The 27845-nt window shown below is 38.4% G+C and overlaps 1 protein-coding gene across 5 annotated transcripts in view; it reads right to left on the bottom strand.

Moving 5' to 3' along the window:
* Positions 1-7892: 7892 nt before the first annotated feature.
* Positions 7893-27845, bottom strand: part of GRAMD4 (GRAM domain containing 4) — a 72300-nt gene continuing 52347 nt past the window's right edge. For 3 of the 5 annotated variants that reach the window (XM_083859538.1, XM_083859541.1, XM_083859540.1), the window contains exons 5-20: positions 27285-27349; positions 25236-25368; positions 24682-24707; positions 22791-22882; positions 21153-21244; positions 20213-20261; positions 19311-19382; positions 17965-18008; positions 17755-17864; positions 16375-16529; positions 15316-15348; positions 12457-12604; positions 11903-11996; positions 10607-10691; positions 8802-8870; positions 7893-8246 (exon numbers count right to left, since the gene is read on the bottom strand). In XM_083859538.1, coding sequence (XP_083715664.1) covers positions 8145-8246; positions 8802-8870; positions 10607-10691; positions 11903-11996; positions 12457-12604; positions 15316-15348; positions 16375-16529; positions 17755-17864; positions 17965-18008; positions 19311-19382; positions 20213-20261; positions 21153-21244; positions 22791-22882; positions 24682-24707; positions 25236-25368; positions 27285-27349 — 1369 coding nt within the window. In that variant the 3' untranslated portion in view covers positions 7893-8144. The remainder of the gene's footprint in view (positions 8247-8801; positions 8871-10606; positions 10692-11902; positions 11997-12456; positions 12605-15315; positions 15349-16374; positions 16530-17754; positions 17865-17964; positions 18009-19310; positions 19383-20212; positions 20262-21152; positions 21245-22790; positions 22883-24681; positions 24708-25235; positions 25369-27284; positions 27350-27845) is intronic. The other 2 variants (XM_083859539.1, XM_083859542.1) reach the window with 1 other exon arrangement.

A 27845-nucleotide genomic window follows, 5' to 3' on the forward strand; every position in this document is an offset into this window, starting at 1 on the left:
TATATTCACAAGTTACCTCTGAAATCTGACAGACATTGCAAACCTGAAAAGAGGAACACAGAGGTAATTGTATGTCAGGTCCCTTATGGCCACCAAAACCTGAGCTGCAAATCCAGGGGCAGCCAAGCCAGCCTGTAACAGCTTCCTGTGCTTTCTGGAAAGGTGGATAATGCATTGCTCCTCTCACTGCTCTCACATCCTGTGCTGGGCTCCTGCCATTTCAGGAAAGTTTGGTGAGCCCCAGCACTGGCATATGATAGGAAGCAGGAGGGAGGGAGCTCTTAGTTTGGCATGAAACCACCGTCACCTTAAAATGTTTGCTTGAACAGAGATGACAGCTCTGGTTTTTCAAGGTGTTTACTCAGTTGGACATGGAGCCTGGCACACCTGTAGAAGCAGGTTTTGACAGGGTCCTGTCATGTCCAAGTCAGGAGATGCACAGTAAGCCTTCATTAAGCTGTTCACATTGTCAGGAATATAAAACGGTAAAATTATTCAAAACGTAGAAATAAATCTTAAGCAGGAGTTAGTAGAGCAGCAGGTTCAAAGTGTTTGCTGAGGTTTAGATGATTTTGTGTTTATTTTCCTGAGAAGTCACCAAATATAACTGGTATTTGCCACACAGTGACTTTACATGATGACCATAGTGGCTCTATTTTAAAATGGCTGTATTAGAGCAATACAATAAATCTACATTCTTCATATAGACATTCTTTATACACTTTTTGGCATATTTAAATGAAGAGTCTCAACATATTTATACAGCTTTGAAGACAGTATCTCCCCTCTTTCCAAAAGCCCCCCTGAACCCTGCTCAGCCGCAGATGGTGTGAGGAGCACCCACAGACATCACAAGTCCAGTTTTGGACTCAAAGCTGCCTCTCCCTCATATCCCATCTGTCTTCCCTTCACCATTTCAGTCCTGCATCACATAGGCAAAGTTCAGTGCTTAGCTGGGCTTTGCTTTCTTTGGAAAGTGCCCAGAACCACTCATCTTGCAGAAGGATTTGAGCACAAGACACAGCTGCCAGCACTCCATGAGCTGTGCAGTCAGGGTTGCTTATTTTGGTAATAGGGGTCAACACACTCTGAGAGCAATGTGAAGCTCCCTCTAGGAGCAGGAAGAGAGCTTTCTAAGGCATCTCCCTTGCCAGGAGAGTGCTGGGAGTAACCATGACATCCTGTGTAACTTTGGAAACTTCCTAGAGCATGTCCACTAACCAACACCAAATAAAACACTTCTTGCAAGCCTCTCAAACACTGGGTATTGCAAGAAGAACACACCTGAAACACAGGAAAGCCTTGCATTACAAGAGTAAAGAAAGGTGTGTGTATATATGTATACACACTTCACAAGAAATGTCTAATGGAGGTTGCTGTTAACTTACACTCCAGGACCCAACCAGCAGTTTTTTCCCAAATAACATCTAGATAAGATTTAATCTTCTTTTTTTTTTTTTTTTTTTTTTTTTTTTTTTGGCAAAGAGGTTCTTTTGACCCCAAATACTTCTTGTACAGATGCCATTTCTACAAATATATAACTTGCATGGTATTTTAAAGGATTATTAGGTTTAGAATCAACTCATGACTCTTATTCCTGTTGTGTGACTGGTTAGTATTTGTGACTGGCCAATGACATTTCTGGTCAGGGGTGACATTTTTCATGAAGCAAAACCAATAATGAATATGGTTGCTTTGTTTACAGACTTTATACTAGAGATCCTTCTCAAATACTTATCTGACATAAACAACCTAGGGAGACCTTTTTGACTTAACCATGATGGGTTAAAACCTCACACCCTGTGCTCAAGACACTGGCATGGAGATGCCTCAGCAAATAGCTTAGGCTCAAACATTCCTTCCCAAACAGCATTTTGCAGCAGGCAAAATCATCTACATTTGCTCCTCTGCAGATACATATTTCACTCAACAAAGGCTTGTACCAGTATAACTGGCTTTTTAAGAAGAGATTGTTCACTTTAGAGCTCGCTCAACAGGTTCAAGAAGCATCTTCTTTCCCAGTCATGTAGATAATCAGGAGCAAAGACATGACAAATTAGCTTGAGAAAATGGAAGCCACTGAGCAATCCAAACCAGCAGACATAGCAATTTAGCTCCAATTTCTACAAAATGGAAGATGTAAGAGGTGAAGGCAGCTTTAGTGAACTTGTGACATGTTCATCAGGACATGGTCTGTCAGTATCTCTAAATAATCAGGACTGAAATCAGTGTTATTTTTGCGAGAGGAAGAAAACTGGAACAACACTGAAGGAAGAAAAACAAAGGTCAAAGGAACCAGTGGAAAAGTTCTCAATTCAAAACTGTCAGAGACAACAAAGGAGAAATTTGGGAAATTTAGGAATGAAAAAAAGAGCAACTTCTATCAATATTTGGTATTTAATAAGGAAGCATAGTGAAAAAGGAAAGCTGAAGGAGATCATTACCCATATGCAAATATGCCACAGAAACTGGCAAAGATGGAAAGAACTTTTATAGAGAATGCAAAAGCAGAAATTTTGCCTAATGCACATCTCAACTAGGCTGTGCAGCTTTCAAGGTACAGAAAACTGCCAGCTATTTAAAAACAGAAAAAGGTATTTATCTACCCCTCATCTTTCTGCTTCCCAGTCAAAGCCAACCAGACCAAATACAGCATCAGTTCAGGCTAAAGCTAGTATTAAAGACAGTCCATAACTATGTCCTTCACACACTGCACTACACCCACCTAACTTCTGGAGCATCCACAGCACAGTGGGGACACTGTTGCTGCAAGGGACTGATCCCTTTGCAATATCCCAACCTCTCTACGACAGAAAATTAACTTCTCACATCTTCAGTATTCACTTTTGAAATAAAAACATTCAAAAGTCTAAGATGAGCCAATAATCAATGTACAAAACATTTAGCCTAACCTAAAACTAAGGAGAGCAATTCAGTGAATCCAGGGATTCAGTAGGACTCAAACTTGAAAATTACTTAAAAGTAACAGCAAAAAAACCCCTCAGCTTCATCAAGTTGAATGCTGTAACTGCACTTTACCATTAATCCAGGACTGCACAAGGCCATGCCTTGCTCATGTGCACTAAGCCACCCTGTGTGGTGACAATGCAGACTGCGGCAGGAAAGCCTTCTTTCTGCAGTAGGAATTGCAGTTACAGGGGAGAGCAGGTGAACAGCTCATTCAATACAATTCTATGTTTTTCATGGGCTGCTAAAGTGACCTTGACACAGTGAGCACTGTTCTCAGGAAGACCATGTCCCCCCACACATACCATGGAGTCTATAGCCAAAACCAGACTTCCAGGCTCCACGTTTTCCTTCCACAAGGCTTCAGACAGGTGGGATTGAATCCAGCCTCTGTGAGTACTGTTGTAGATGCAACTCATCTTGTACAAATATTTAACAAAGAGCACATTAAAGCAGTACAAGAGGGAAGTTAAGTATTCTCTGAACAAGTTAAGTATTGTCAGAACACTTAAAATACCAGCATAGAACACCATTGAATCACCAGCTGCATTGCTGCCACCAGGAGAAAACTAAATATTGAGATAAGGAGTGCAGCACACATTCACATATGGAAGACCTGTCCCAGACTGATCTGGTTCAGCCGAGCCCAACACAGAAAGGAGCACTGCAGAGACAAACAGGTCTGGATGAGATGAGCAGGCAGCTCAGTCCTGGAATTACAGAATCCTGCAAACAGCAGCATAGGGCAGTGGGACAGCTTCCCTGGAACACAGCAGGGATGGGAGAGCCTGGCCATTCCCCCCCAGCAGAGTACAGGTGATACACAGGAACAGCACTGCAGGGTGGGCTGGGGGGAGCAGAGAGCTGAGGTGACACAGAGCCTGCAGAACAGCTGTTCTGGATTAGGAATGGTGCTGCTCAGCACAGCTCCTGCACACCCTGGGGATGGAAAAGGGCTGATCCCTACCTCCAGTGCCCACCTGCAGCACAGTGGTGTGGAGCTCGGGCTGACAGGAGCTTGTACTCCTCCCAACAATCTTGTGTAACCCATGCCATCCTGCAGTGGCATCTTAGAAACCACTGCTTGCTTTTTCATTCATTAAATTAACCATGTAACCACAAAGTGGCTGATGTACTCACAGAAAAAGACCTAACCAAAACCATACATACACACTCCAATAAAGTAATGGAATTATTAAAAAAAAAAAAAAAAAAAATTCCTTAGGCTTCAAAAGCAGTAACACCCACTCACCTCCCACCAGACATGGACCTGTGGCTGTGAATCTTGCAAAAAGCAGTAACTCACCTCTTCCCAAGAAATCAGGTGGAGTTTGATAGATAATTGAAGTTTGCAAGAAGCATTAGCACAAAGCATTTTTAGGTTTATTTAAATAAAAATTATAATTTATACAAGACTTTTTAAACAAACAAGATTTTCTTAAAAAACGTACAGGGCAAATAATTTCATTATTTCAATTATTCATACAGTATAAGTCTTCTGTCAAACAAAAGTTACACTGATAATGAATTATTTACAATTTCAAAATATAGACTCAAACTTCAGACATAAAAATTTTAACATCCATTATATTTCAATGATTAGTAGAAATTAAACATCTGCCAAAATGTACAGAGTTCAATAAAAACTACCAATGTTTTCAAACAGGTTTAAGTAGCCAAAAAACAGGTACATCCTTTCATCTCTTCACAGTCGGGTAAAACTCCTTTTCTCTTTCTCTGCAGAACCAGGGTAGAGTTTTGCTGCTGGCATCCTGTGTGATGTTGCTACTAATAAATAGCTTGTTTCATTCAATCTTGCCTCACAAAAGCTACAGTGCACAGAAAGGCATGATTTCATATTTCAGCTTGTTTCGCTTTTGAATTTAAATGGTCAGTAATAAAGAATTAGTCAGTTTTCATCTCCCTTTTTTATTGTCTTTAAAAGGGACTCAAACTAACCAACAAACTTCTAAAGAAGTTAAATCCAATTACACGTGAATGGTCCAGACATCCACAGACATGAACAGAATTGCAAATATAAACAGCAATCAGACAGACAGAATGACAAGAACAACACTTTCAGCTATTTAGCAGCACTTTACATTAAGTGTCCCGACCCAGCCTGTTTCTCAAGTGCACCAGGCTGTACTGCAAAACTAAGTAGGAAGATTGGAATTTAAGGTGAGAGCTTCAGTGTCATTACACAAGTCAAGTATACATTCACTCCTTGCCCATCCCCTCCTGCCCTCCAGACCTGAGAGGGCACAGCAGGAGAAGAGCTGAGTAAACACACCAGGGTGAACTTCAGTCTCTGAAGTCACGGACACCACGGGAGCAGCTGTGCAGCAGGAAACTGGATAACCCAATGTAAAGTGAAATTTGCAAAATATGTACACAGGTGTCTGTCCATTATATTACAACTCTATTTAAAAAAAAAGAAAAAAAAAAAGAGGAAAGAAATCCAGTCTGTTTTCTCCATATTAGAACCAATGTTGCATTGCAGTTTGCACCAGGTTTGCTGCTTTAAGGATTGCTAACTTTTAAATTCACACTGTTAAAGTGTGGATTCATTTCAAATGTCAGCACATTATACTTTATAAGACATACCTAATTTCTTTGTTCAGAAAATAAATTTTAGGAGTATATTGTACACATGAGGCATTTCAGTCTGGGAAAAGGATAATGATATCTTTTCTCCCCCACCAAAGCCTAGGTATGGTTAATTGTCCTGGCACCATCAGTATAGATCCTATAGCTCCTCCAGGAACCAGAATCTAGGACAACCCTGTACACGAGGTTCAACCACTAAAGGGTGGGAGGGGAGGAGGTAATAAGTGCAAGTCAACTGATTTCCTACTGAAACTGTTGTTATGATCAGAGTGAAGGTATAAATTACACTTGAAAAATGATACAAAAATAAGAAAAAGAGCATGCTCTCTGTAAAAAATATAGTTTTCTGTTTCTTCAAAGGAAAAAAAAAAAAGGATAACCTTAAAACACACCCACGGGATTTTTTTCTTAAGACAAAATGAATGAATCTGATTAAGATTTATATAACATTAAGCCATTTTAATGCCTATTTCTTAGCCACATTTGCCATTCAAGGAAGATTCTAGAAAGAAAAGCCAAATTATAATATGTAGCAATTACAAAAAAGATATTAACTGATTTTAAAGTAGTTTTGATGAGAAAGATTTAAGGTTGAGAATTTTTACTTAAACATATAACCTGAATGTGTAAAATTATGAAACCATAAGCTGTCAAGCTACATCCACTTTAAATGGTGGCAAAATGGATTTCCCACCAGCTTCACTTATATTTGAAGTTCCCAGGCCCTGAGTTACAGCATACCAATGGTGATGTTAGAAATGCACCCATTTTTCAGGTCATCTAGAGACATGTTCAAGTCCTACTCTGAAGTGACACCTTGAAAATTGCATTTTTGCCATTACAGTGGTTTGTACCCTGTTCTAGCTTACATCTCCACTCGGGGCATACCCCATCAGTGTTTCACTTTACAATACTCAACCAATTTATGGTATTCAACAGTACCTCTTCATATAAAATTTGTATTAAGTTCTCATATCCTACCTCTTCATGAACAGACTAAAATAAGGTTTGTACAGCTTGACCTCCACCTTCCTCATTCCTCCTGCGTTTATTGACACACTTCAATTTAGAACTGTGCTAAGAGTTAAACACCCTTTGGTGTTTGCTACCCCTCTCCCTCCTTCATTTTACCCCTTTCTTCACAAAGAAAGGAAATTCCTGTTTAAAAAAACAGACAAAAGCCCATGAAATTAAGTCCCATTTTTACATAAGAATTTGCATCTCCATTGCTTTTTTTTAGGACCGTTCATATAATGTCTGGATACACCCATACTACTCAACTCAAAAAACACACCAAAGGAAAAGACACTCTGGAAGGCTTGGCATAACTCCTATTGTGCTTTCATGAAAATGCAAATAAAATTCTAAACCTCTCAGATGGGTCCTATTATACAGAGTATAAAAGCTTTCTAATATTAAAGACAAAGGTCAATATGTGCTTTGCTGCTAGACAGGCCTGAGAGAGTTTAGAGGAGTGCAGCCTCCCTGTTATACCTGGCAGTTGGGTTTAATTGTTACTAAAATTTAATTCTGCAAGGGGGAAGACAGAAGCACACCAACGCTCCTCAAATTATGCTTTGAGAGGAACTAGTGCTTTCAGTTGCTATATTATAGCATATTTTTTTATCACAAGGTAACTCAAGAGAAGAGCCAAATTAAAAAAGGTCATATCTGAGTTTAGTTTAATTATTCCCACCTCCCCAACACAAAAAGCCTTCAAGTCTTTAATGTATTAACATACAAATGCCTTGTACATGCAACATGTACAGCAGCTGAGCCCTTCTAGGACAAGTACCTATAGAAATATAATTATAAGATGCCTAACATTTTAGGAACAACATTTTGGTGCCTTCTTTTATAAAAAGTATCTGCCTGCCTTCCTTCCTCTTACTTTGGTTAATGAGTTAAGGAAGATATAGTTAAAAACTTTCTCCTCCAATTCACTGTACAAGTAATTTCAACATCTCTATGTAGGAAAAAACTGAAGTTAACCAAACTAGTAAAACATTCTTCTGCAAATATTAGCAGAGAGGAGTTATATTAAATGCAGTTGTACATATGGAAATACTAAGAAGCTAATACTTCCTTGGTGTTGCCATCAGTTTTAATAAAGGACCCAATTGAAAACTCCAAGCTGAAGAAGGAGACTTCAGGCTGCTGCAGTCATCATTCTCGCATCTCAAGGAAAAACTGAGATAAAGGGACAAACGTATCCCTAGTGACATCAGTGGAGATAAAGGGATCAATTTTTTATATAGTCAGGTCTTCGAGCATCTTCCCAGCTTTTAATGTCAGTAAATAAACATTAAAAGTGCTTAATGTGCAAGGCTAATAGTGATGATAGCACTTTCACTGTTTTCATTTGGTTTTTTTTTTTGTCTTTCTTTTTTACAAAAACCTTAAAAACAAACATGAAGGCATATATAAAATACACTTGGTTTATGTAACAGATAGAATATAAACCACCAGACAAGAAAAATTATTGCAAAATAGATGAGGATGTTCATTTTTTTCACTACCAAGTCATACAATAAGAAAGTTTCCTTTAGCTCTTCCAAGATAAGACACTAGCTTTCACTGCTGGATGATGCAGATGTTATTTTCACATATTGGCTGAAAATTGTCTCAAAAGCTTCATCTCTGTGTACCATGGCACCAAACACCAAAGGCTAAAAGATAGAAAATACATCATGTCAGTCCACAAAGAAAAATAATTTCCTCTAGTTATATTTTTGTCAAGTCACTAGGAACAGATTAATTGTACTAGAAATGCATTGATAGAGACAAAATAATCCCTTTCTCTATTAAATCCTTGACTATGAGGCGTATTTTCTAATACATTTCACTTCCTTAAAAACTTCATCTGAGAGTCAGGCCCTCTCACCTCAAAGCCTCCTCCCCATGGATACTCTCAAGCCAATAGCTTTTTGTGTCAGAACGCACAGCAGACTGCAGGCTCCTAATGTACGATGCTAGGGAAAATCTTTCTGAAGTGTTAAGAGTAAACCACTCCAGATGCAGTAGAACAAGCTGAATATTTAATTCATTTAAGTTCTGAAGACAAACACACTGAATAATAAACAAGTGTGTTTTTTTTAAAAAAGAAAAAAAGCCAGCCACTGGCATAAGGGGATAAGAAAAGCCTTTATGCTGGTGCTAACCAGAGGAGGAAAAAAACAGGTACAAAACCCAACACAGCAAACGAGAGACAGCCAGCTACTTACTTTCTGTGTAGATGGTGTTGATACAGCAATACCCATCCCTGATCCCGGCAGAACAGAGAGCACTTTATACTAAAAAAAAAAACAACAAAAACCACACACAACGACATGAGATACCTTCTGTACTGAACAACTGCAAAAGATACTGCAGAGTCTACACAATTCATCACTGGCACGTGTCCTTCCAGCCACAGCCAAGAGACCTCTACTAAAACCAGGATGAAGCCAGCTGCCATTCTCTGGAGTCTCATTCTCCTGGACCCGCTGGGTACAGCCTCACCTAGACAGCCAGAACCCTTCTCTCCACTTCCTCCCACGAGCTGCAGCAATGCCCAACCTGCTGGAACCAGCCCCAGTCCCAAAGTCAGCATCAGTCCTGCTCCAGCACACGGGAGCTGAGCCAGAAGTACAGGGGGCCACAGGCAGCCAGATGGGGTGGGCAGGGCACAGCTCAACTCTGTGCTCATGTGAGATGGGCCTGTGTGCATCACCCACAGCTTCCCCTACAGCTGATTTCCATCCATTCTTTAGAGGAACAGCAAGCAGGTCAGAAAAAGCTTATTTTTCAAAATTAGACAGAAAACAGAGTATCACAGAGTCGTAGCATCATTAAGGTTGAAAAAGAGCTCCCACCTTAGACCAAACACCAGCACATCACCTAAACCACAGCATCCAGTACCATGCATGGATTGCTTGCTTGTTTTTTTAGAAACAAAGTCCATAAAGATAAGAAGGAATACAGTTGGCTGAACTTGGGAGCATTCACAGGGAGAAAGACATTCAAGTCAGACCTGGATTTCCCACCTCCAAATAAAACCAGGCATTTTTATGCTTGACTGCATGATCCCTGTCTCATCTTCATTAAAAATACTACACAGATGCAAAAGAAACTTTATGGCAGTAAAGGCCTACTGAACAACAAATCAGCATTACTTGAAGCATGATGTTTGAAATCCATTAATATGAATTATTAATTCCAGTAGGAATGTTCAATTTGAGCACAAGCTGTCTGCTTTATAGACATGTCATAGAAATAGAAGGAATTAATTTGAAAATCTGGAAGTACTTATGCAGTAGTAGACACCAGCCTGAGGTGTTTCTTTGCTCAACATGATTTAATCTGTGGTACAGGATGCAGCAGAAAGATGGGGTGTCTCTGTTCAAGACGAGGACAAGCTCAGAAAGGGTAACAAAAAGTGATGTTAAAGACCATAGAGAGTGATGCAAGGCACCAGTAAAGCCATTAGTAAACCACAGCCTGATAAACCTCAACCAGAGGAAGGGCAACATTGCCCTTTCTATGCTTCCAACCTTCCACTGCCTCTGTTACTGATGGGTGCCAACGAGATGAACCTCCAGCCCATCCCAATTCTAATGATCTACCTTTCTCCACTGACAACAATCCTGCCTCCCTCTGAGGCACCTACTTTTAAGATGGTGCATCTATTAATATCCACACCCAAACTGAAGTTAGTAATACACGATTTCTATTACCAATAGATCTTCTTAAGGCCTACATAGCTCTGGTCAATGCTGGAGTTAATCAACAATATAACTTTAAATTAAAATTAAAATGCCGGAGTATAAGGGTTTAGTAAATCAGTTTGTCTTCACACTCACACCAAGTTTGCTTGTGCTGAGTCCAAAAAAGCACTTCTGGGAAACATTCATAATCAAAGAATTACATTTCATTTATACAAATTATCAATGGCATGCTTTTTCAAAATAACAAAAGCAGAAATATAAAACATGACTAGCTGAACAGAAAACCAGATTTCTCCCCTATTTACAACACCAATCAGACATACCTTCTGGATATCTGTTATGTCCGACAGCTTTATAACTTTGTTTCTTTTTGATGAGCCAGATTTTGAGCTTTCAAAGCACAAGTAACTGAAAAACAAGAAAATAAAATACTGATTTTGATATAGTGTTTTAAAATAAATTTCTCAAATATCCCCTTGTCTCTTCTGAAGTTTGAAATCTCACAGGTTAAAAAGAACTTTCAAAATAAAAGAAAGACATTCAGTTCAGTTATGGCTTCTAATTTAGCACAAACATTTATAAATTTTAGCAACTGGCTGGTGTCTGGAAGCCCAGAACATACAGTATATGCATACACACAAAAAAATTCCTGTGTTTATATTACTGCACTGAATGGTTAAACCTGACAAGCATTTTAAAAACACACAGGGGACATACATCCTTAAACAGTTGAAATACCAAATCTCAAAAGGCTTATACATCTTTCACCATCCTGAAAGAAGATTAATGAAAAACAGTGTGTTAGTTTCATGTTATTGAGCTGCAGACAAAAGCTCAGATTTCTAAACACTGGAGAGTGGCCTCTATCACATTGCATACAGATGAGCTTTACTTCCTTTCATTACACTCCAAAGGAATTTCAGTGCAAGACCCAAACAGTAATGACCAAAGTTATTCAGTCCTGGGAGGCTGGGAGGTAAGTAAAGAAATTTAAAAAAAACAACCACTCATCCACTAAAATTTGAAACCAAGGCTTAATTTTCAGTATGTTTTGGTTTTTTTTGTTGTTGTTTTGTGGTTTGTTTTTTTTTTTTTTTTTTTTGGGGGGGGGGGGGTGGGTGGGGTTGGGGTTTTTTGTTTGTTTGTTTGTTTTTTGGGGGGGTTTTTTTTGTGGTTTTGTTGTTGTTGTTGTTGTTTTTTGTTGCTGTCATTTCAAGGAAGATACACATTCAGCTTGCTTTTAAAAAACCCTAAACTAAGAATATTTGTCAAATAGCTGTTGATCACATTTTTCAAAGTACACTTAAGTTTTAAGTTTCTTTTCTAGTATCTGTACAGTTATTATGTTATTCACATCAAGAACTGCAGCTACTAGCAACCGTTTATATAGAGGTACTTTGCAATCCTATGCAAGCCTTCCCAAGGCAAAATCTCATCTGTTAAGCGTAGCCACACACCAGGTTCAGCTCTCCCTCTCCTATGATGCCTCCTTGAGGTTGCAAAGCACCTTGAAATGGCATTTTTGTTTCAAAACACTGTTAAAGGATCTTTTTTTAGATTAAAATGCTTTAATGTCTTGAATTTCCCTCCTAAGAAATGCGTGGAGTGCAATGACTCACTTTTCTGTGACATAGAGAACTCCATTCCTGATGTAGTCTGTGGGCATCTTCCGATCTCTGTTAATCAAGCAACAGCGCCAGCCATTTTCACACACTGGAAAAGTCATAACAGGAAATCTTATTTTAAGGAAAAGAGAGACTGGCACCATCCCCAACAGTCTCCTTATACAACAGAAAATACTGACTATTAAACTTTAGATACCTGCAACAGAAAGTGTTTAGAAAGAAAAGCCTAAATCAGATGTTCTAGACATTGTAACATCTGTTTTAACACTCATTTTGAAAAAAAAAAAAAAAAACAAACACATAATTATTCCCATTATTTTGACTATTGGATTTGCATAACCATAAAAGGCACAGCAGGTTGTGCACTCATTCAAAGAGCTGCAAGAATATTTAATGAAAGAGACCATCTCCATTCACCTGAATTTAAAATGAAACTTTTAAATCAAAAGCTTACACCTATACGATGCACAGAAAAGTAATTCAACTTTAAACTAGCCTTGGCTTTTTACAAAGTATTTTACTAATGTAACCTTCCTGTGGCACCATACCTGGCAAAGGACGTTCATTCTCTGACAGGTTAAAAATTTCATGGAAATTTCCTCTCTTGGTGGTATGAAAACGACTTGTGTCTTCATCTTTGCTTATTCCAGTTGGAGCACTTGAGCCCACATAACCCCTGGAGGCTGCTGTTTGAAGCTGCAGAAAAAGAAACTCGATTCCAAATTCTGAGCAGCAACATTTAGGCTACACTCTCAAAAATAATTTAGCTAACTACTCTTTAAAAAAAAAAAAAAAATCTATAATGCAACCATTTTCATTAACTACTTCCATAAATTAACTTTGGACTATTGCACTATGCTGCTGCTAGAGCACAAGCCTCTAATATGCTATCTGAACATAACCTTTCAAAGTGCTGCCCTTTGATAGACACACTTTGCTGGGGTGAGGCACATGGTGCTAAAAGCACCTATCTTTAAAATACCATTTTTCTACAGTAAAGGCTATGTGTCATTAGATACAGCTAAGTCACTGCAAACAGCTCCAATGATTGTAACTAGCGGGACCACTAACAGACAATATATTATCAGTACTTGGTTTGTCTTGAAGAGATAAACAAAGTATTACTGCACAAAAGAAGTTCAGAAAGAAAAAAGAAGGGGGGGGGGGGGAAGCCACACAGAATTGCATAAAGCTCATTATGAATACAAATGCTGAAAATGAAAGGAAGTTTTCCACACTGATCCATACCTTTTCATGCCCTGACAGCTAGCAAGAAAAGAAACAAACAACACAAATGTGACAGTGACAAAAGAAAAAAAGTGAAATCTATTTAACAGTATAATACACAGAATAAAACATGAACTGAGTGTGGCACTGCAAGACCTTGCTCACAAACCAGGAGACTACACACAATGAGTGCAATTAAAAAAGTTATGAGTGGTTAGAGCACATCAGTTCAACTTATTCAGGTTGCATTAGAACCACTGATCTTTCCTGTGCTTTGAAGTTGCACTGAATTTTGAGAGTGTTGACACATAAAACAAAATCCGAATGGCTGTCAGCATCCTTAGGAGGGAAAAAATGTAGTATGGAGTTGCTGAAACCAAAGTAATTGAGTAAAATCTACTTTTAAACAGAGCTCCTTAACCACTGGAGACTGCCCTGGCAACAAGCCTTGCTTCTGGAAGGACAGCAGGCAGTTTCTCTTGGAAAGCTTGCCTGCACTTTTATCTCATCTTAGTGGGGCACCACATGATTCCAAAAGCTGGCACTAGCAGCTCTGCTCCCAGCCCTACCATGCACATGCAGTTAAACAACTGGCAAACTGACAACATGGAAGTTCAGGACTAAGCTCTTCTTCTCTAAAGGCCCAATGCTGCTCAATGCCAACCAGCCTTCAGCTGCTTTTTCTTGTTATTTTAAACTAAATTGGCAGCATGCAACACCTCACAGGATTTACACACTAAGGAAAGAAATCCAAAGCAAATGAAAACACGTGAACTGCAACTGCTAACTAGAAACCAGACTGACAAAACAGGCACAGCAGAGGGCATTTGCCATCTGCCTTTTCAGGGTACCTGTAAGACAGTGATGCCTCAGGGGAAAAAGATAAAGTTAACATGGAAAACAAATGGCTGATGGTAACTAATATTACCTCACTTCTGTGGTGCTGAGTCCCTGGAACCAAGGAAAATAACAGCTTATTTAACAATCTGTGTGCAACTAAAGATGTTCTGAATTTTCTGAAGGCCTTCTTAGATGAGCTATTTGACCGGACATGAACACAACCAGGTGAAGCCCCATGGCCCAAAACATAAAAATGATCAGAGCCAGAGGTCTAATGCTTTTTGTGCTGGAATAAGGACTATTTCCACTCTCTGCTACACTGCTTCCTACCTAGCTGTTATATAAAGAGATTTTAAAAAATGGAATTTAAACTTCAGTACCATTACCCCTCTGGTGGCTGAAAATTTGAGTAGCTCTGCCCTTACTTCTAGTCCTGCCTAATACATGCAAATGTTTCCTCTTACCACTCAGGCTTGAGTCAACCAATGGTCAATTACTAAAAGAAAGCATTTTGATAAGCCTTAAATCTAACTGGAAGTGATTTGATTTGTAATGCTGGTAGAGTCCTGATTGTCTAAAAATGTCACCAACAACTTGGAGATATATTCCGTTTCACTTGATCTGTCATCAGCTTTTGACATACAACCTTTACCCATCAGATACTGTTGTCAGGACTGTTCTCTAAGGACACAAGGTCAGAGTGGTGGTACAGGCAATTAATATTGCATTGTGTCTAAGTTTACTCTGCCTTGTATACTGTTTAATGATAAGAAGCTGAAGCAAATGTACACATACTGGCACTACATGCTTTTGAGCTCTGCCTTTTCTATGAAAAAAAATGAAAAACCCTCTTTGGTTTTTACCTTTTAGTACAAAAATCCATTTTTCCATGCTATGAGGTTTGCAAAAACCTCTCAAGGGGTAAGAAACTTTCTGTAAAATTACTGAGATCAAGTTAATGTTTTCAAAGACATGCGGAAGCAGGTAATGCAGTCCTGCACATCCTTTCCAGGACGACAAGCCAAGGCCACCAAGCCAGACCTGGTAGTACAAAAACCCTGTCTCTACTTGCAAAACTAAAGCTATGAAGAAAAGCCAAAAGGAATAATTACTCTCTAAGTTTATGGACTCAAGTTCAGTATCTTTCCACCTCTAAGGCAGATTAGAGAGACCCAGTAAAATGATGTCACAACTATCACAGTATGTGAAAGATAACCTGTAAGTGTGAGAAGCACAGAAGCTTTTAAAATCATTTTCTGTGAGCAAGAGAAATACATTGGCTTCATCCAAATGCTTATTTACTCATCTCATTCCTTGGAAAACAGGAACAGAAGACTCACTCTCTGTAATAGACTGTCCTTCTCCACTTCCTTCTGAAATATTCAATGGTGCTGCAGTTATTTTACCACCCTCTGCTCCACCACTCCCCAAGCCCCTGATTTCTTCTTAACAATGAGGGTTCATGTGCTTATCCCTTTTGCTCTCCAGTGGTATACCCAGGGTGAATTACTGCTCAGTACTGTGCATTTCAGAGAGTACTCAGAAACTCCATGAATGCAACTAGATATTGTGCTAAGGGGCATTAAGCAAATGCTAAAATGGGATTAGACTCAAGATTTACTACAACTATTTTAATTTTTAAACTAATAAACGTTGAAAAATCCAGGGATATGGGAAATCCTGACTCAGTTACCATGTCAGGCCCCAAAACAATTTATCAAGATGCACAAAACACAATACTTAGTGATTTAACTATGACATTTGAACAAAAAGAAAATGTACTGTTAGAGTATGAACATGGGGAAGTCACTTATCATCACTACGCTAAAAAGGTCACCTAATACAAATAACCATGAGACATAATGTCTAAATATGTGAACTATCTTACTACCTTTGTTGATGATTATCCCATTAGTAAGCTGCATATTATACTCAAGCTTTTATCTATTTTTTTAACTAACTGTACTTCAATTTACCTAAGTATGTGTGTGAATTTCCACTGAAAAAGAACATTTAGAGAACAACAAAAAGAGAGAAAAGTGGATACAAAAAGACTGTATTTGACAACAGAATTGCACATAATGTATGTTAAAGAAATTGGTATGAATATGGATGGTGTTATATTTGTGTGTTTAGCTTCATGATTCACAGTATATCTATACATACATACACATTTTTGATAACCGATTCCTTTCATACAATGAATAGAAACAATAGAAGAACTGTGAATCTTGAAAATAATTTTAAAAATGGATATTACAATCAACTAACATTGATTGTAAGGATTTAATTAACCTTCTCTTTAATGTGCTCTAGTCACTGGAGAAATGGAAAAGGGAGAAAGGGATCTGATTTTCAGAGGCTGAGAACACAGGGACAAAAAGATTCATTACTCTTACCCGTCTTGACACTGTAGCATTAGATCTTTCTTTGAGCTGAGGATCTGTCATGAGATTTATCCAGATGATATAAGGAGTATCATACTTAGCTCTTAGTCTGGGGCATCGTTTGAAGATAAAATCAATAAGGAAAAACTTGACTCCAGCATAGAGTCCTGAAAAAAAAGGTCACTTCAGTTTGAATGCTGAAGAGGCATTAAGAACATTGCTGTTTTGATCATATTTTCAAACGTTCACAAATGAAACCATATTCTGTATATTTAGTCACAGTGTTAAAACCATTTGCCTGGGTTTACTATTTCGATTCTTCTTCCAATACCAGAAAATATTTTTTCTTTCCTTCCCATCCCCAATTCTTTTAAACATTTACATAGTCACTATTATGCAAGAGAACATTTGAATAATTCAAACATATGCTCCTTATTACCAGAAGCATCCTGAAAACACGATATACTAGAAAAACAAAAAACACATCAGAGCATTCAACTATGCAGCTGCTGCAAGAATTTTAACGGCAACAGAGGGCTCTCATGTACTACATAAAACTCTATCTTCCAGTCTCAACTCTTTTCTTATACAAGTTATTTCCTTGCATTCTGCCATCCAAAATGGGCTTAAAATACTCTCTCAAAACTTTACTGAGTGCGATTCAGATCTCCTAAGAGTCAAACAGTTATTCTTCACACATCTAAATTCAATTGCTGTGTCAAGCAACCCTACATTTATGTTCAAGCTAATAAAATTTGAAGTTCAATGCCACTAAAAGTAATACTCATTTGATTATATTATTACTTTATTGGGAAAAAAAAAGAGTTGTTGGTTCACAGTACATGGCTTCATACCTTAGCAAAAAGACTCTCATGATAAAGTAAGAACCCTTTTCTCAATTCCCAGTTGAGACTGAGTATCTGTAACAGACCCACAGTAGTCTGTTCTTTTTGTCTAACCCATCCTCCATCCTCCAACCCATCCTACCAGGCATCCCACTAATTCTTTTATTTTTCTTACATTGTCATTTTCATGCCTCCTGTGTCATGCCACATATTTCGTTTACAAGGATGTATGAGCTAAAAACCTTCAACATGCAGGATTTTCTGGAAGCCTTACAGCTGACAGTCTGAGAAGTTCTGCTAACAGCTCATCATAGACTTCTCCTCTTCAAGGAGCAAAAGCATTATCCCGTCTTTTTTTATTATACTGAGATGGTTTTCCAAATGGTCAAGACAAATGAAGCCAAGCACAATGAAAATACCTTAAAACACTGCATGATTAATTAATGCAGGTTTTCTCTCTTAAACTCTAAAATTCTCCCTCAAGAGACCATGTAAGTCTTAACCATCAAGTCTAGACTGTAACAGATAAATTATTTATTGTGTTTACCCAATGCAAGCCCAATAATCCTGTAGGGCAAAAAGCAGGATGCAATAAAAGCTGCCCATAGAGCAATGTAGAGCTTCTGTGTTATTTCTGGCTGGACCCACATGAATAAGCTGAAAACAAAAAAAGAAACAAAATTTTATTATCAGTGTTATAGATATTGGTCAAGTCTTGTTTTAAAAGGAAAAAAAAATCTCACATCAGATAACTTACTTTTTGAATTTTTCCAATATGTCTGCCATCTTGCCGAACAGATTCTGCATAAGAAGCAAGAGAATTAAAGCCAAGTCCTGCATTGTTTTGGCGTTTTTTGCCCACATAATGAAAACAAATAGCTTTCTGACTTTGTTGGTCAGCAATTCCCAGAAGTGGTTTTTTAAAACTAATTTTTGGCCATTAATATACTTCACAACTGAGTAAATACAGAACAGAATAGCAATACTTGATGACTTCCATCTCATTTAACCTTGTTCTGTGACTTGTGATTGATAAAGAAACTATTTGATCCCACTGTCATGACTGGAAAGCATTTACATTACTGCAAATATTTTAAATTAAGCTGTCAATCTAAGAGCAAAGAGCTTCTGTTAGAAGATAACAAAATGGGAGGTATCTTCACACATTTTGAGCGCTGAAATTTCAGGAAGTGGTAACTGAGTCAAAATGACAATTAGCTTCTTGAAAACAGACCATTATCAGGTTTTATAATAAACCATTGGAAACAGCAGATTTCAAGTAATTCCAACAAATGGTGATGCAACTGGCCCCTGCTCAGGACTCAGGCCATATTCTCTGGCCAATCCTTACTGTCAGAGCACCTGAAAATTTCACCTTCCCAATAGATTTCCAAAGGTGTTCATATAAACATATGCACCACCCCCAGCAGAAGGAAGGAGCTGAGCATTCACAGTTAGCAAAGGCAGGTTAAATCCCTTTTGACAGCACCACATCATTAGGCATGGCGCAAGCTGCAGCTCAAGTGGATAATGCAGTCACTCAGCTGCTACCTCATCCAACTTCATGGAGCTGGGAAAAAATCTTCCTTCAGCCTCTCCAACACTAGCAGATTCAAGGCTTGGAGGGGGTGGAGTTTTTTAAAACATGCTATTTTAGAGATGCAGTGCAAACTGTTGAATTAACACAGCTAAACAGACCACAGCGTTCAGCTAAATCTTAAAGGAACAGAATCTCCTACATCAGTTTTATGACTAGCAGATTTGGAAAAGGATCCACACTCCAGTACATTTTTAAGATTTACCACACAATCTACATTATCAGAACCTTATATGCATATATAAGTTAGAAAACAGAAATTGCTTCTGTTCCCCTCCAGAGCTTGCTCAGAGCTGCAGTCAGAGAATCTCAAGCCATTCTCTGAAGCATAATGCCATTTTCAGGAATCTTACTGAGATCTCTGCTGCTCACAGATAAAGTTCCTTTTGCAAGAAGAACATTTCTTCTTTAAGCACTGTTTTTTGCATGCTGAGTAACAGCCTCCTTTGACCACTGGGACCATGAATCCCTTTTTCCTAAGGAGACAGCCAAGAGCAGCACAGTACCTGCGCCTTCTGAGCCACGTCTAGAACAAGCTGAAACTTCTCAGACACGGTCAGGTCCTCTTTTGGGTTCTCCTGAGGCAAGAAAGAGACAATCCATTCACGTGCAGCTCTGACAAAAGGTATTCTACAAAACTTGTCAGAACAAGGTGACCCCTCAACACTCCTGGCAATACTCATCTCACTTTCAATAGTCTCACATTTACCATTTTCCTCCCTTGTTTCAGATCTACTTCCTACGTCATTCATAGCTGGTTACTTTTAGTTTCCTGTGCTTTGGGGGGGGCTCATGGGAGACTTTATCATTCTCTACAACTATCTGAAAGAAGGTTGTAATGAGGTGGGGGTCAGTCTTCTCTCCCAGGTAACAAGTGACAGATCAAGAGGAAATGGCCTCCAACTTTGCCAGGGGAGATGTAGATTGGCTATTCAGAAAAATTTATTCATTAAAAGGGTTGTCAAACCTTGAAACAGGCCAAGGGAAGTGGAGTCACTATCCCTGGAAGTATTTAAATGACACTTAGATCGTCACCGAGGAACACGTACCCGAACTCAGTGATGGGGCTGGCACTGCTAAACTAACAGATGGGCTTGATGTTCTTAAAGAAAACAGGATGCAAGACTTCTTGAAGATCCCACAGGACCTAATTTGTCCCAAGCTAATACATTAAAATACATTTCAGAAACGTGTTTTAAGTTTGGAATATTTCAGGGTGAAGCATCTGAACCCAAGAGTGCTGTTAGTAAAGACTTTTAAATTACAAGAGAAGGAAAAAAAATGTAGGGTTGTCTTCACTTGCAGCTTGCTCTTCCTTCCTTTCCAACTACCCACACAAACACAGAGGAAGGTTTAAAGGTGCAATTTTTTTTTGCAGGCGTACAGGTGAAGCTGATCAAAGACCTACCATCTGTTCAGAAACTTCAGGCACAATGCTCCACTGTATTCTCCAACCCCTAGAAATGATGGACACAGTGAAAGAGAGCAAGAACTCCATCCATCAATATGGATTATTTGTAAAAGGTTAAAAAGCAGTTTTCTTGCAATATGCACTTATTGTTTAAAAGTAAATAATATAATCCCCAAATTAACGAAGAACCCACAGCACAATAGAGCACAAGTGACCAACAATAGCCAGTGCTAAAAATATTAGTTAAGTAGATACTAAACAGAATCACCCACTTGTGGGTTTTACAAAAAAAGTTAATGGTGTGCATGTAGTAAAGTATTAGCAATATTTTTCTCTTATTTTTTCATGTGAAGAAAATTACATCAACATATTCAGAAGCCTATTTGCTACCAGCAATTTCCAGGGAATACAATGTCAAACAGAAAGTATCAATTAAGAAATCAGAACATTATTTTTCAATATGCACATTAAGGCCCTGTACATCATTTTAAGGTGCATTAAAAACCCCAGACTTAAGTTTTAGAAGAGACTGAATTTACTAATGGAAGATACTTTGGATAAAGTAGGTCAAGAGTTATGCAGAAAGGCAAAACTGCCATTTTAGGCCTAGGTGAATATTCTCTGCTGGGAAAGTACTCTAAGTATCACAGAATTAGAAATATTAGAATTTTAGTGTACTGAGGAACTCGTCTGAGAGCATGCAACATTGTTCATGATAATTCAAGCCACAGAATGCAAAGATAATTCCCAATAATCGTAAAAGATTACAGAAACTGAGCAATGACACTAAGAATATTTGAGTTTGAATTTCACTGTGTTAAATGTAACTCACAACATTAGAAAAGGCAGCAATTTATTTACAACTCAGTGCAAGAATAATAAACATCTTTCAAACAAAGCATTACTTAAGAGAGTAATCTAGTATTTATGCAAATACCTGGCTATGAGGTAATTTAGGGATAACCTCAAAATTGCTAAAAATAAGAACATAGGAATGGCCCAGCCATGCCATACAGCATTGATGTAAATCTGCAGATTAAGAAGAAAAAACAAACAGAGATGTGGATTACAAACTGGGGTACAGTGAGTTATACGAAATACTACTTCCCACTCTGCTGTTGGGCTCAGAATCATGCAATTCATATTAAAAATAATTAATAAATTTTAGCCACTCCATGACTGACAATGGCCCTGCACTCAGGAATGCAAAATCAAAACTAAGAATGAACCAAATCTCCAGAGATGGCACTTAACTAGTTCTCAGCTGCCCCAGAAAGAGTACTGAGTATTTTCAACACAACAATTACTTGAAGGGATAGGAGGGAAATAGGCAAACCCTCAAGTCTGTGAATCTGCTACGTGACCATGATATGGTCAGCAATGGCACAGGAGCTATGGCATAGAAAGTTATAGCAATTAGCCCCATAGTAGGCAACAGGATAAACTCTTACTGTATTATTTCAGGTTAATTAAACCCCAAGTCTTTACCAAGACTAAAAAGATTGCAGGAAAACAGGTTTTATTTTATGTAAAACGTACAAACACAAAGAGCTTCAAAAGGTATCTTGTTCCCAGCTTCTGAAAACAGAGACTACAGTCTCTCTGTGACAGACACTAGGGTTTTCACTGATAAGCCCAAAGTGAAACATTGTTCTGGCTCCCAGGTCCCAGAGCTTTCAAAAAAAAACAGCTCAAGTTTCTTATTTCAGCTTTTATCTGAAAAACGGGCTCACCAGGTGAGGCAAGAGAAAAATCAGCAGATATGGAAAAGGGACAGACAGAGGGCACTCTGAGGGAAGTCTCCTCCTCAATATTCCTTCAACTGTGCCATGCAAAATAGGATAAGGTCTGTAACTTACAGGGAGGTATTATTTAACAAAAAGGTGTGTGACATTTTTACCATACAGCTATTGGTAATTCCTTTGACAGAGGAATATAGTGTATATATTTCATATACACTATGACCAAAAGAATTTAAATAATTTAATTAACAACAGGAAGAAGGAAAACAAATCAAAACTCCACTAGATACTTATGCCTCTTTGCAGCATCCAAACCTCATTAACATAGCATGGGAATGTTTGAACTTAGCTTTACAGATCTGATGTCTGCACATTGAATCCTACTGAAATCAAGGCATTTTGCCTCTCATCAGTATGATCCTAACAAATGGTAAAGAGCCCTGGTGGGGACAACAGTTTCTTATCAAATGTAACCACTATTATCAGCGTTTTAGCCCTAGAGAAGAAGGAACTTTGCAGAGGTTGAAGTAACCACTGAATTACGAGGACTGGGAGACGAGAAACAAGAAAGGAGTTAACAACATCCAGACAGTTCTAAGTTATTTTAACAATTACAAACCTATGCTACAAGAGACCCAAGAAACACAATTTAACTGGTTTTATATGTAACAAAAGTGACCACTAGTGGTATCTTGTGTCAAATGAAGTTACACTATTTGATTTCACTTGAACTGTAGCACAACTCCTACTCAGATAAGACAGTTTCAACAGATTTCAGCAAATAGTGTATTTTTCCAAGTTCTTACTACTCCCAGAGGAGTAGGATAACTTACAATAAAGGCAATAGCAGAAGTGTAGATAGAATACCAGTCTAATAAGGCAGAAAGATTCTTCAAAAAATTTGTAACAGGTTTGGCACCTCTCTCTAAATGGAAGTAGAGAAAAAACACAACGTTAGAATTAGCTGGTAGTGGTTAAATCACTTGTAAATTGCAAAATATCAAATTAGAAAACTATAGGAATATTCACAACATGTAATGATAAAAAGGTTTATCCAAATTTTCAAAAAAATTAAACCCACCAATGTAACTAAACAGTTAAAGAATACGTAAGAATGCGTTTCCAAAAACTAAAGTGTTACCCAAGACAAAGATTATGCCTAAACTCTTAAGTATAGACAAAGGAACAAAAATCAATATCCTTTATAAGGGTACCCTGGCTGTTAAAACCAGCTTGTTCTCAGCCATGTTCATATTACCCCAAAGACCACTGTACAGGTCAGTTTGTCTCATTATAAAACAATGTACATTAACCTGACTGAATTACACGCCACCAAGGAACAACCGAGAATCACAGAATCATTTAGGTGGGGAAAAGACCTTTAGGATCATCATTGCATTCAACTATTAACCCGGCATTGCCCAATCCACCACTAAACCATGTCCCTAAATGGTTTTCTCTGCAGAGCCTTCCTGCCCCCATCAGATGAACACTCCTATGCAACCCGGTATCATCTGCAAACTGACAGGGAGCACTCCATCCTGCTGTCCAGATCATTGTTAAAGATATCAAACAGGACAGACCCCAATCCTGAGCCCTGGGGAACACCACTTGTGACCAGGTGGATGTAGCTCCATCCCCCACCACTCTCTGGGCCTGGCCATCAGCCAGTTTTCTACCCAGCAAAGCATACACCTGTCCAAGCCACTTTCCTCAGGAGAATGCTGTGGGAAACAGCAGCAAAGGCTTTGCTATGGTCTAGGCAGACAACATCCAGAGCCCTTCCCTCCCTTGCTGCTGCATCACCAGCTAGATCAAAGCCAGGCTAGACCTCTTGGCTGTATCTCTGCAAGACTCTACCCACACTTTGCTGCTTACTCATCCTAAGCCAGGCAACTCAGCAGATGAGTCCCTGAAGAAGTGTGCCTCCCTCCTCTGCAGACCTCTGGCCTGAGCTGGGAAATGCTCCCCCACACACAAACATCCAGCCAGCAAGAGGAGCTCTTCCTCAGCTCCCCAAAACCCTCTTATCCTTTACCCTCTTCCTCTATGCTGTTTCACTACTTGGGCAAACTAGCGAGGGAACACAAGGAAACAGGAGAGGGCCACTGCAAGGCCATCTTCTCTGTTGGACCACATCGGCTTTGCCTTTCCTCATGAGAACAATGATGATGCCTCCTGCAGAGACAGTCTCAGAAGCCCTCATTCTCCTTTGCAGTGGAACACACAACTTTTCAAATCTTTCTTCAAAAGAGCTTCTGACAAGCTGCCCTAGTTTGTTTGGCTTGGGACTCAGCTGTCCTAAACACAATTCCTAAGTGAAGTAATTAAGCAACTAGCACTAGATTTCCTCAAGCATCAGCAGCACAATCAAAGCAGCAGGTGAAGTATGGGGAAGGGCACACCCAAGGCACTGGAAGAGCTCATGGACTCAAGTGCTGCTTTCATCTGCTCTGCTCCAGCAGCCTACACCAAACCCATATAGAAGATCAAGACTTGGAAATCACTGGTGACAGCAACATTCTGGAGAGCTCTGAGTCAGGCTCCTCAGACAACAGATTTTGTGGCTAACCTAGTGGAAGTTAAGAGCCACCCAAATCTTAATACTGTTCTTTAAAAGGTATTCTGAAGGCAATGCATATAGACCACTGACAAGAAGTCACAAGTATTCTCTCAAATGAAACCAGAACAAATACAATGAATAAAATACTGCTAAGTACTTACTTAATCTTCTCATATTTTCAGTCAACCTGAAAAATAACAGACAAAAGCAACTTGTTAAATAGATAAATAATGCACACTTGTGTACATTATATATATATATTATATATATAAATATATATTTTTATATATAAGTATATATAAATACTCTTCACAGTTATAAACTATATGTGTGTAAAGCTTCATTCTTGCCTGTTTCAAAATATGTTTCTAGTAACTAATACAGTCTACCTTACATCAGACTGAAAACTGAAGTTTAAAAGCTCTCCAGCCTAACTAAGACACAGTTCACAGTTTCTGGGAGGCATATTACAAAACGTGGTAAACAATACAAAAAATCTTATTTTATTTCAGACAGCAGATAAACTTAAAACCTCATGTTTTGTCCAAAGCAGCCACAAAACTTTTGAGGTAATTCTGTACTTTTGGTGTTCTTATTTGTTATTGAAACACTTGCTCAAACCATACAAAAGGTTGGTTAAAAAGAAAAAAAAAGTGAGAAAAAAAGCAACTTGTAAAGGCCCCAACAATTTCTCACAATGACATTAGGGATTTACCTTCTAGCACTAAGTGGCTCTTCTGCTTCCACTGTATTCTCTTCTGGCTGAAATCTGAAGTCCTCAACATACTCCCCAAATTTGTCAAAAAACCACTTTTGGAGTCTTGAAGAGACTGTGTGACTACTCTTATCTATAAAAGAGAAGCACTAAGTATCAGGATAAAGCTAGAAGACATCTTTATCCAATGCCAGCCCCTGTTCCCACACACCATGCTTCAGTGGGAAGCAGAGTTTGTACAGCTTCCCCATTCTTCACCAACACTCTTTATGGAAATTTCTATTTACTTCTGGCATTGCACAGGACTCCCAACTGCATTAAATTGGTAAAATAAGACTAAAGGTGGCTTCTGCACTGCTGTTAGGACAGTACATGGAAGCATCTTATCACTCAAAGTACAAAGAGTAAAGCATCCTAACAAACAATATTTTTTAGCAGAGTAAAAACATCTTCTGGTTAAGAGATTTCTGTAAACAAAAAAACTGATGTAAATCTTGGTGCTCCCCCTCTTGTGCTGAAGGGTCACCTTGAGAAAAGCAAGCAAAACACTCCTGAGCAGAAAGCAGGAAAACCACCTTGCAGCCACAGAGACTTGACAGGAAAGTGAGGTGTAAACATAACTAAGATTCTGCTAGAGGCATTTTTACTTCCACTTTCCAACCACTGATAGCTGGATATATATATATATTTTTTGTATATTCTTTTGACTTTAAAGACTGTGTGTTTGTCTTTATAGAGTTATAAAAAAAAAATGCAGTTTCTTTTTTTCCTAAAGTCAGCCTTCAGAAGTTATGCTGCATAAGCCACTTGCTATATATGGAATGTACAGTCATAATACTACCTGGGAAGTCTTATGCAGCAAAATAACCAATTGATGCACACTTTCTGAATGTCAGTTTCAGTAGAAAAATATAACATAATATATGAAAATAATATCAGGGTAAAAGCCTTGAGGTATGGCAAGTGAGAACAAACCAATCACCTGTAACTCACAAAATTGTGGTCTAAAAGGAACAGATAAACTATTTGGAAATGTAGCTCAATACAGCAATGTCACAAAGAGTATACTGGTCATAATTACTCCAGGACTAAATTTAGTACAGAACTTCATGAAAATAATATATGATTAAACAGAGACATGGAAGATTAATCAGCCAATTACAACAGCAAAAATGATGCATTTAAGCCCATGAGAAAAAGCCACTGGTGCTCAGAAAATAGAATCAAACTATTTATTAATGATTTACAATGAAATCTAGAAAAACAAGGAATTTAGTGACTGCTTGCCACTGAGACAACACTTCCATTTGAGAATAAAAATACAAAGTAGCTTCCCACATGCTAATACTTCAGAAAGTACTGAGAAAGAAATTTTGACAAGAGAAAAAAAAGTCAGGTTGTAGAGTTCACATTACAGAAAGCATTGACACTACGGAAGTACAGGAGGGGAATTTTCAGATTTAGTCCACAGATTTAAAAGCCTAAGTCTCAATCACAAGCTGTAGGAAGGAAAGTAAAAGTGTACTGAAAGACTGAGTTTGACTGTTGCCTTAGTTCTTTCAGACATCAGTACATTATTGAATTCATAATAAGCATCAGCTTGAAAAATGTAGATGACAGTGTAGGTGTCCAAAAAATTAGTAACTCTTAAGCTCACTCTTTCTCCAGAATGTCTCTTCTTTTAGAGGAAGGAAGTAGTAATGTGGTTAGTGGCATAACAGAACTTCTGCAGTTGAGAACAAAACAGAACATTTTTTCTATGTATTACACCTATTTTCCAGTAAGTCAAGGATCAGCAAGGCATGCAAGAATGATGAAGCGAGCCAACAGGTTTCATTACATACCAAAAGGCCTTATATAATACACAATAAATTCCTTGCTCAGGTATGCAAAATCAACTACAAAAAATAAATGCAGAATCATGTAGAGAGAGAAGTTGCTTGATTTAGCTTCTTCAGAAGAAACATTTGATCTTCTAAGGATAAAAAAAAAAAGTCCAAATCCACTTCAGCTGAACTGAAGTGCTGTTAGAGATGTGACCAAGCTCACCTGTTCCATTGCTTTGCGCCTGTGGCTTTGCAGGTTGCTGAGCTGCTGCAGGCACCTCTTCTGCCCTACAAAGAAAACAGAAACAATGTGAAATGCTACAGATGAAGAATTTATTCTCTTTTAGGCAAAGGAAGCACTAGAACCTCATAGTTTCCGTAGCTGAGATTATACAATCCTGACAAGAGAAAACCCAGCTTATGTCCTTTCACAAGACTCAAAATATTCACTGCACTTATGATCCTGGGAAATACCATCCACTGCGAGGAGAGGTGGGGTTTAGTCATCCCTGCCACCAACAGTTCAATTTCATTTTACAACTGCTCAACAATGTAGTATCAAATTCCTTGCATTATTTATGCCTTTGTGTGGTATATCCATTGCAATGTCTGCAAGAAAAACTCTTCAGAGCCATGACTTTTCCCACAGCAATAAACTAAAAGGGATTCCATAGCACAAATTGATAACCACTGCAGTAGAGAAAAACCACAATTTAATGCACAAATCTTGAATTCTCCCATCACTACTAGGGTCAAACACCACTCAACTTCACAAGAGGAACAG

This window comes from Zosterops lateralis (genome assembly GCF_965231275.1).
Source record: "Zosterops lateralis genome assembly, chromosome: 4".
Taxonomy (NCBI): Eukaryota; Metazoa; Chordata; class Aves; order Passeriformes; family Zosteropidae; genus Zosterops; species Zosterops lateralis.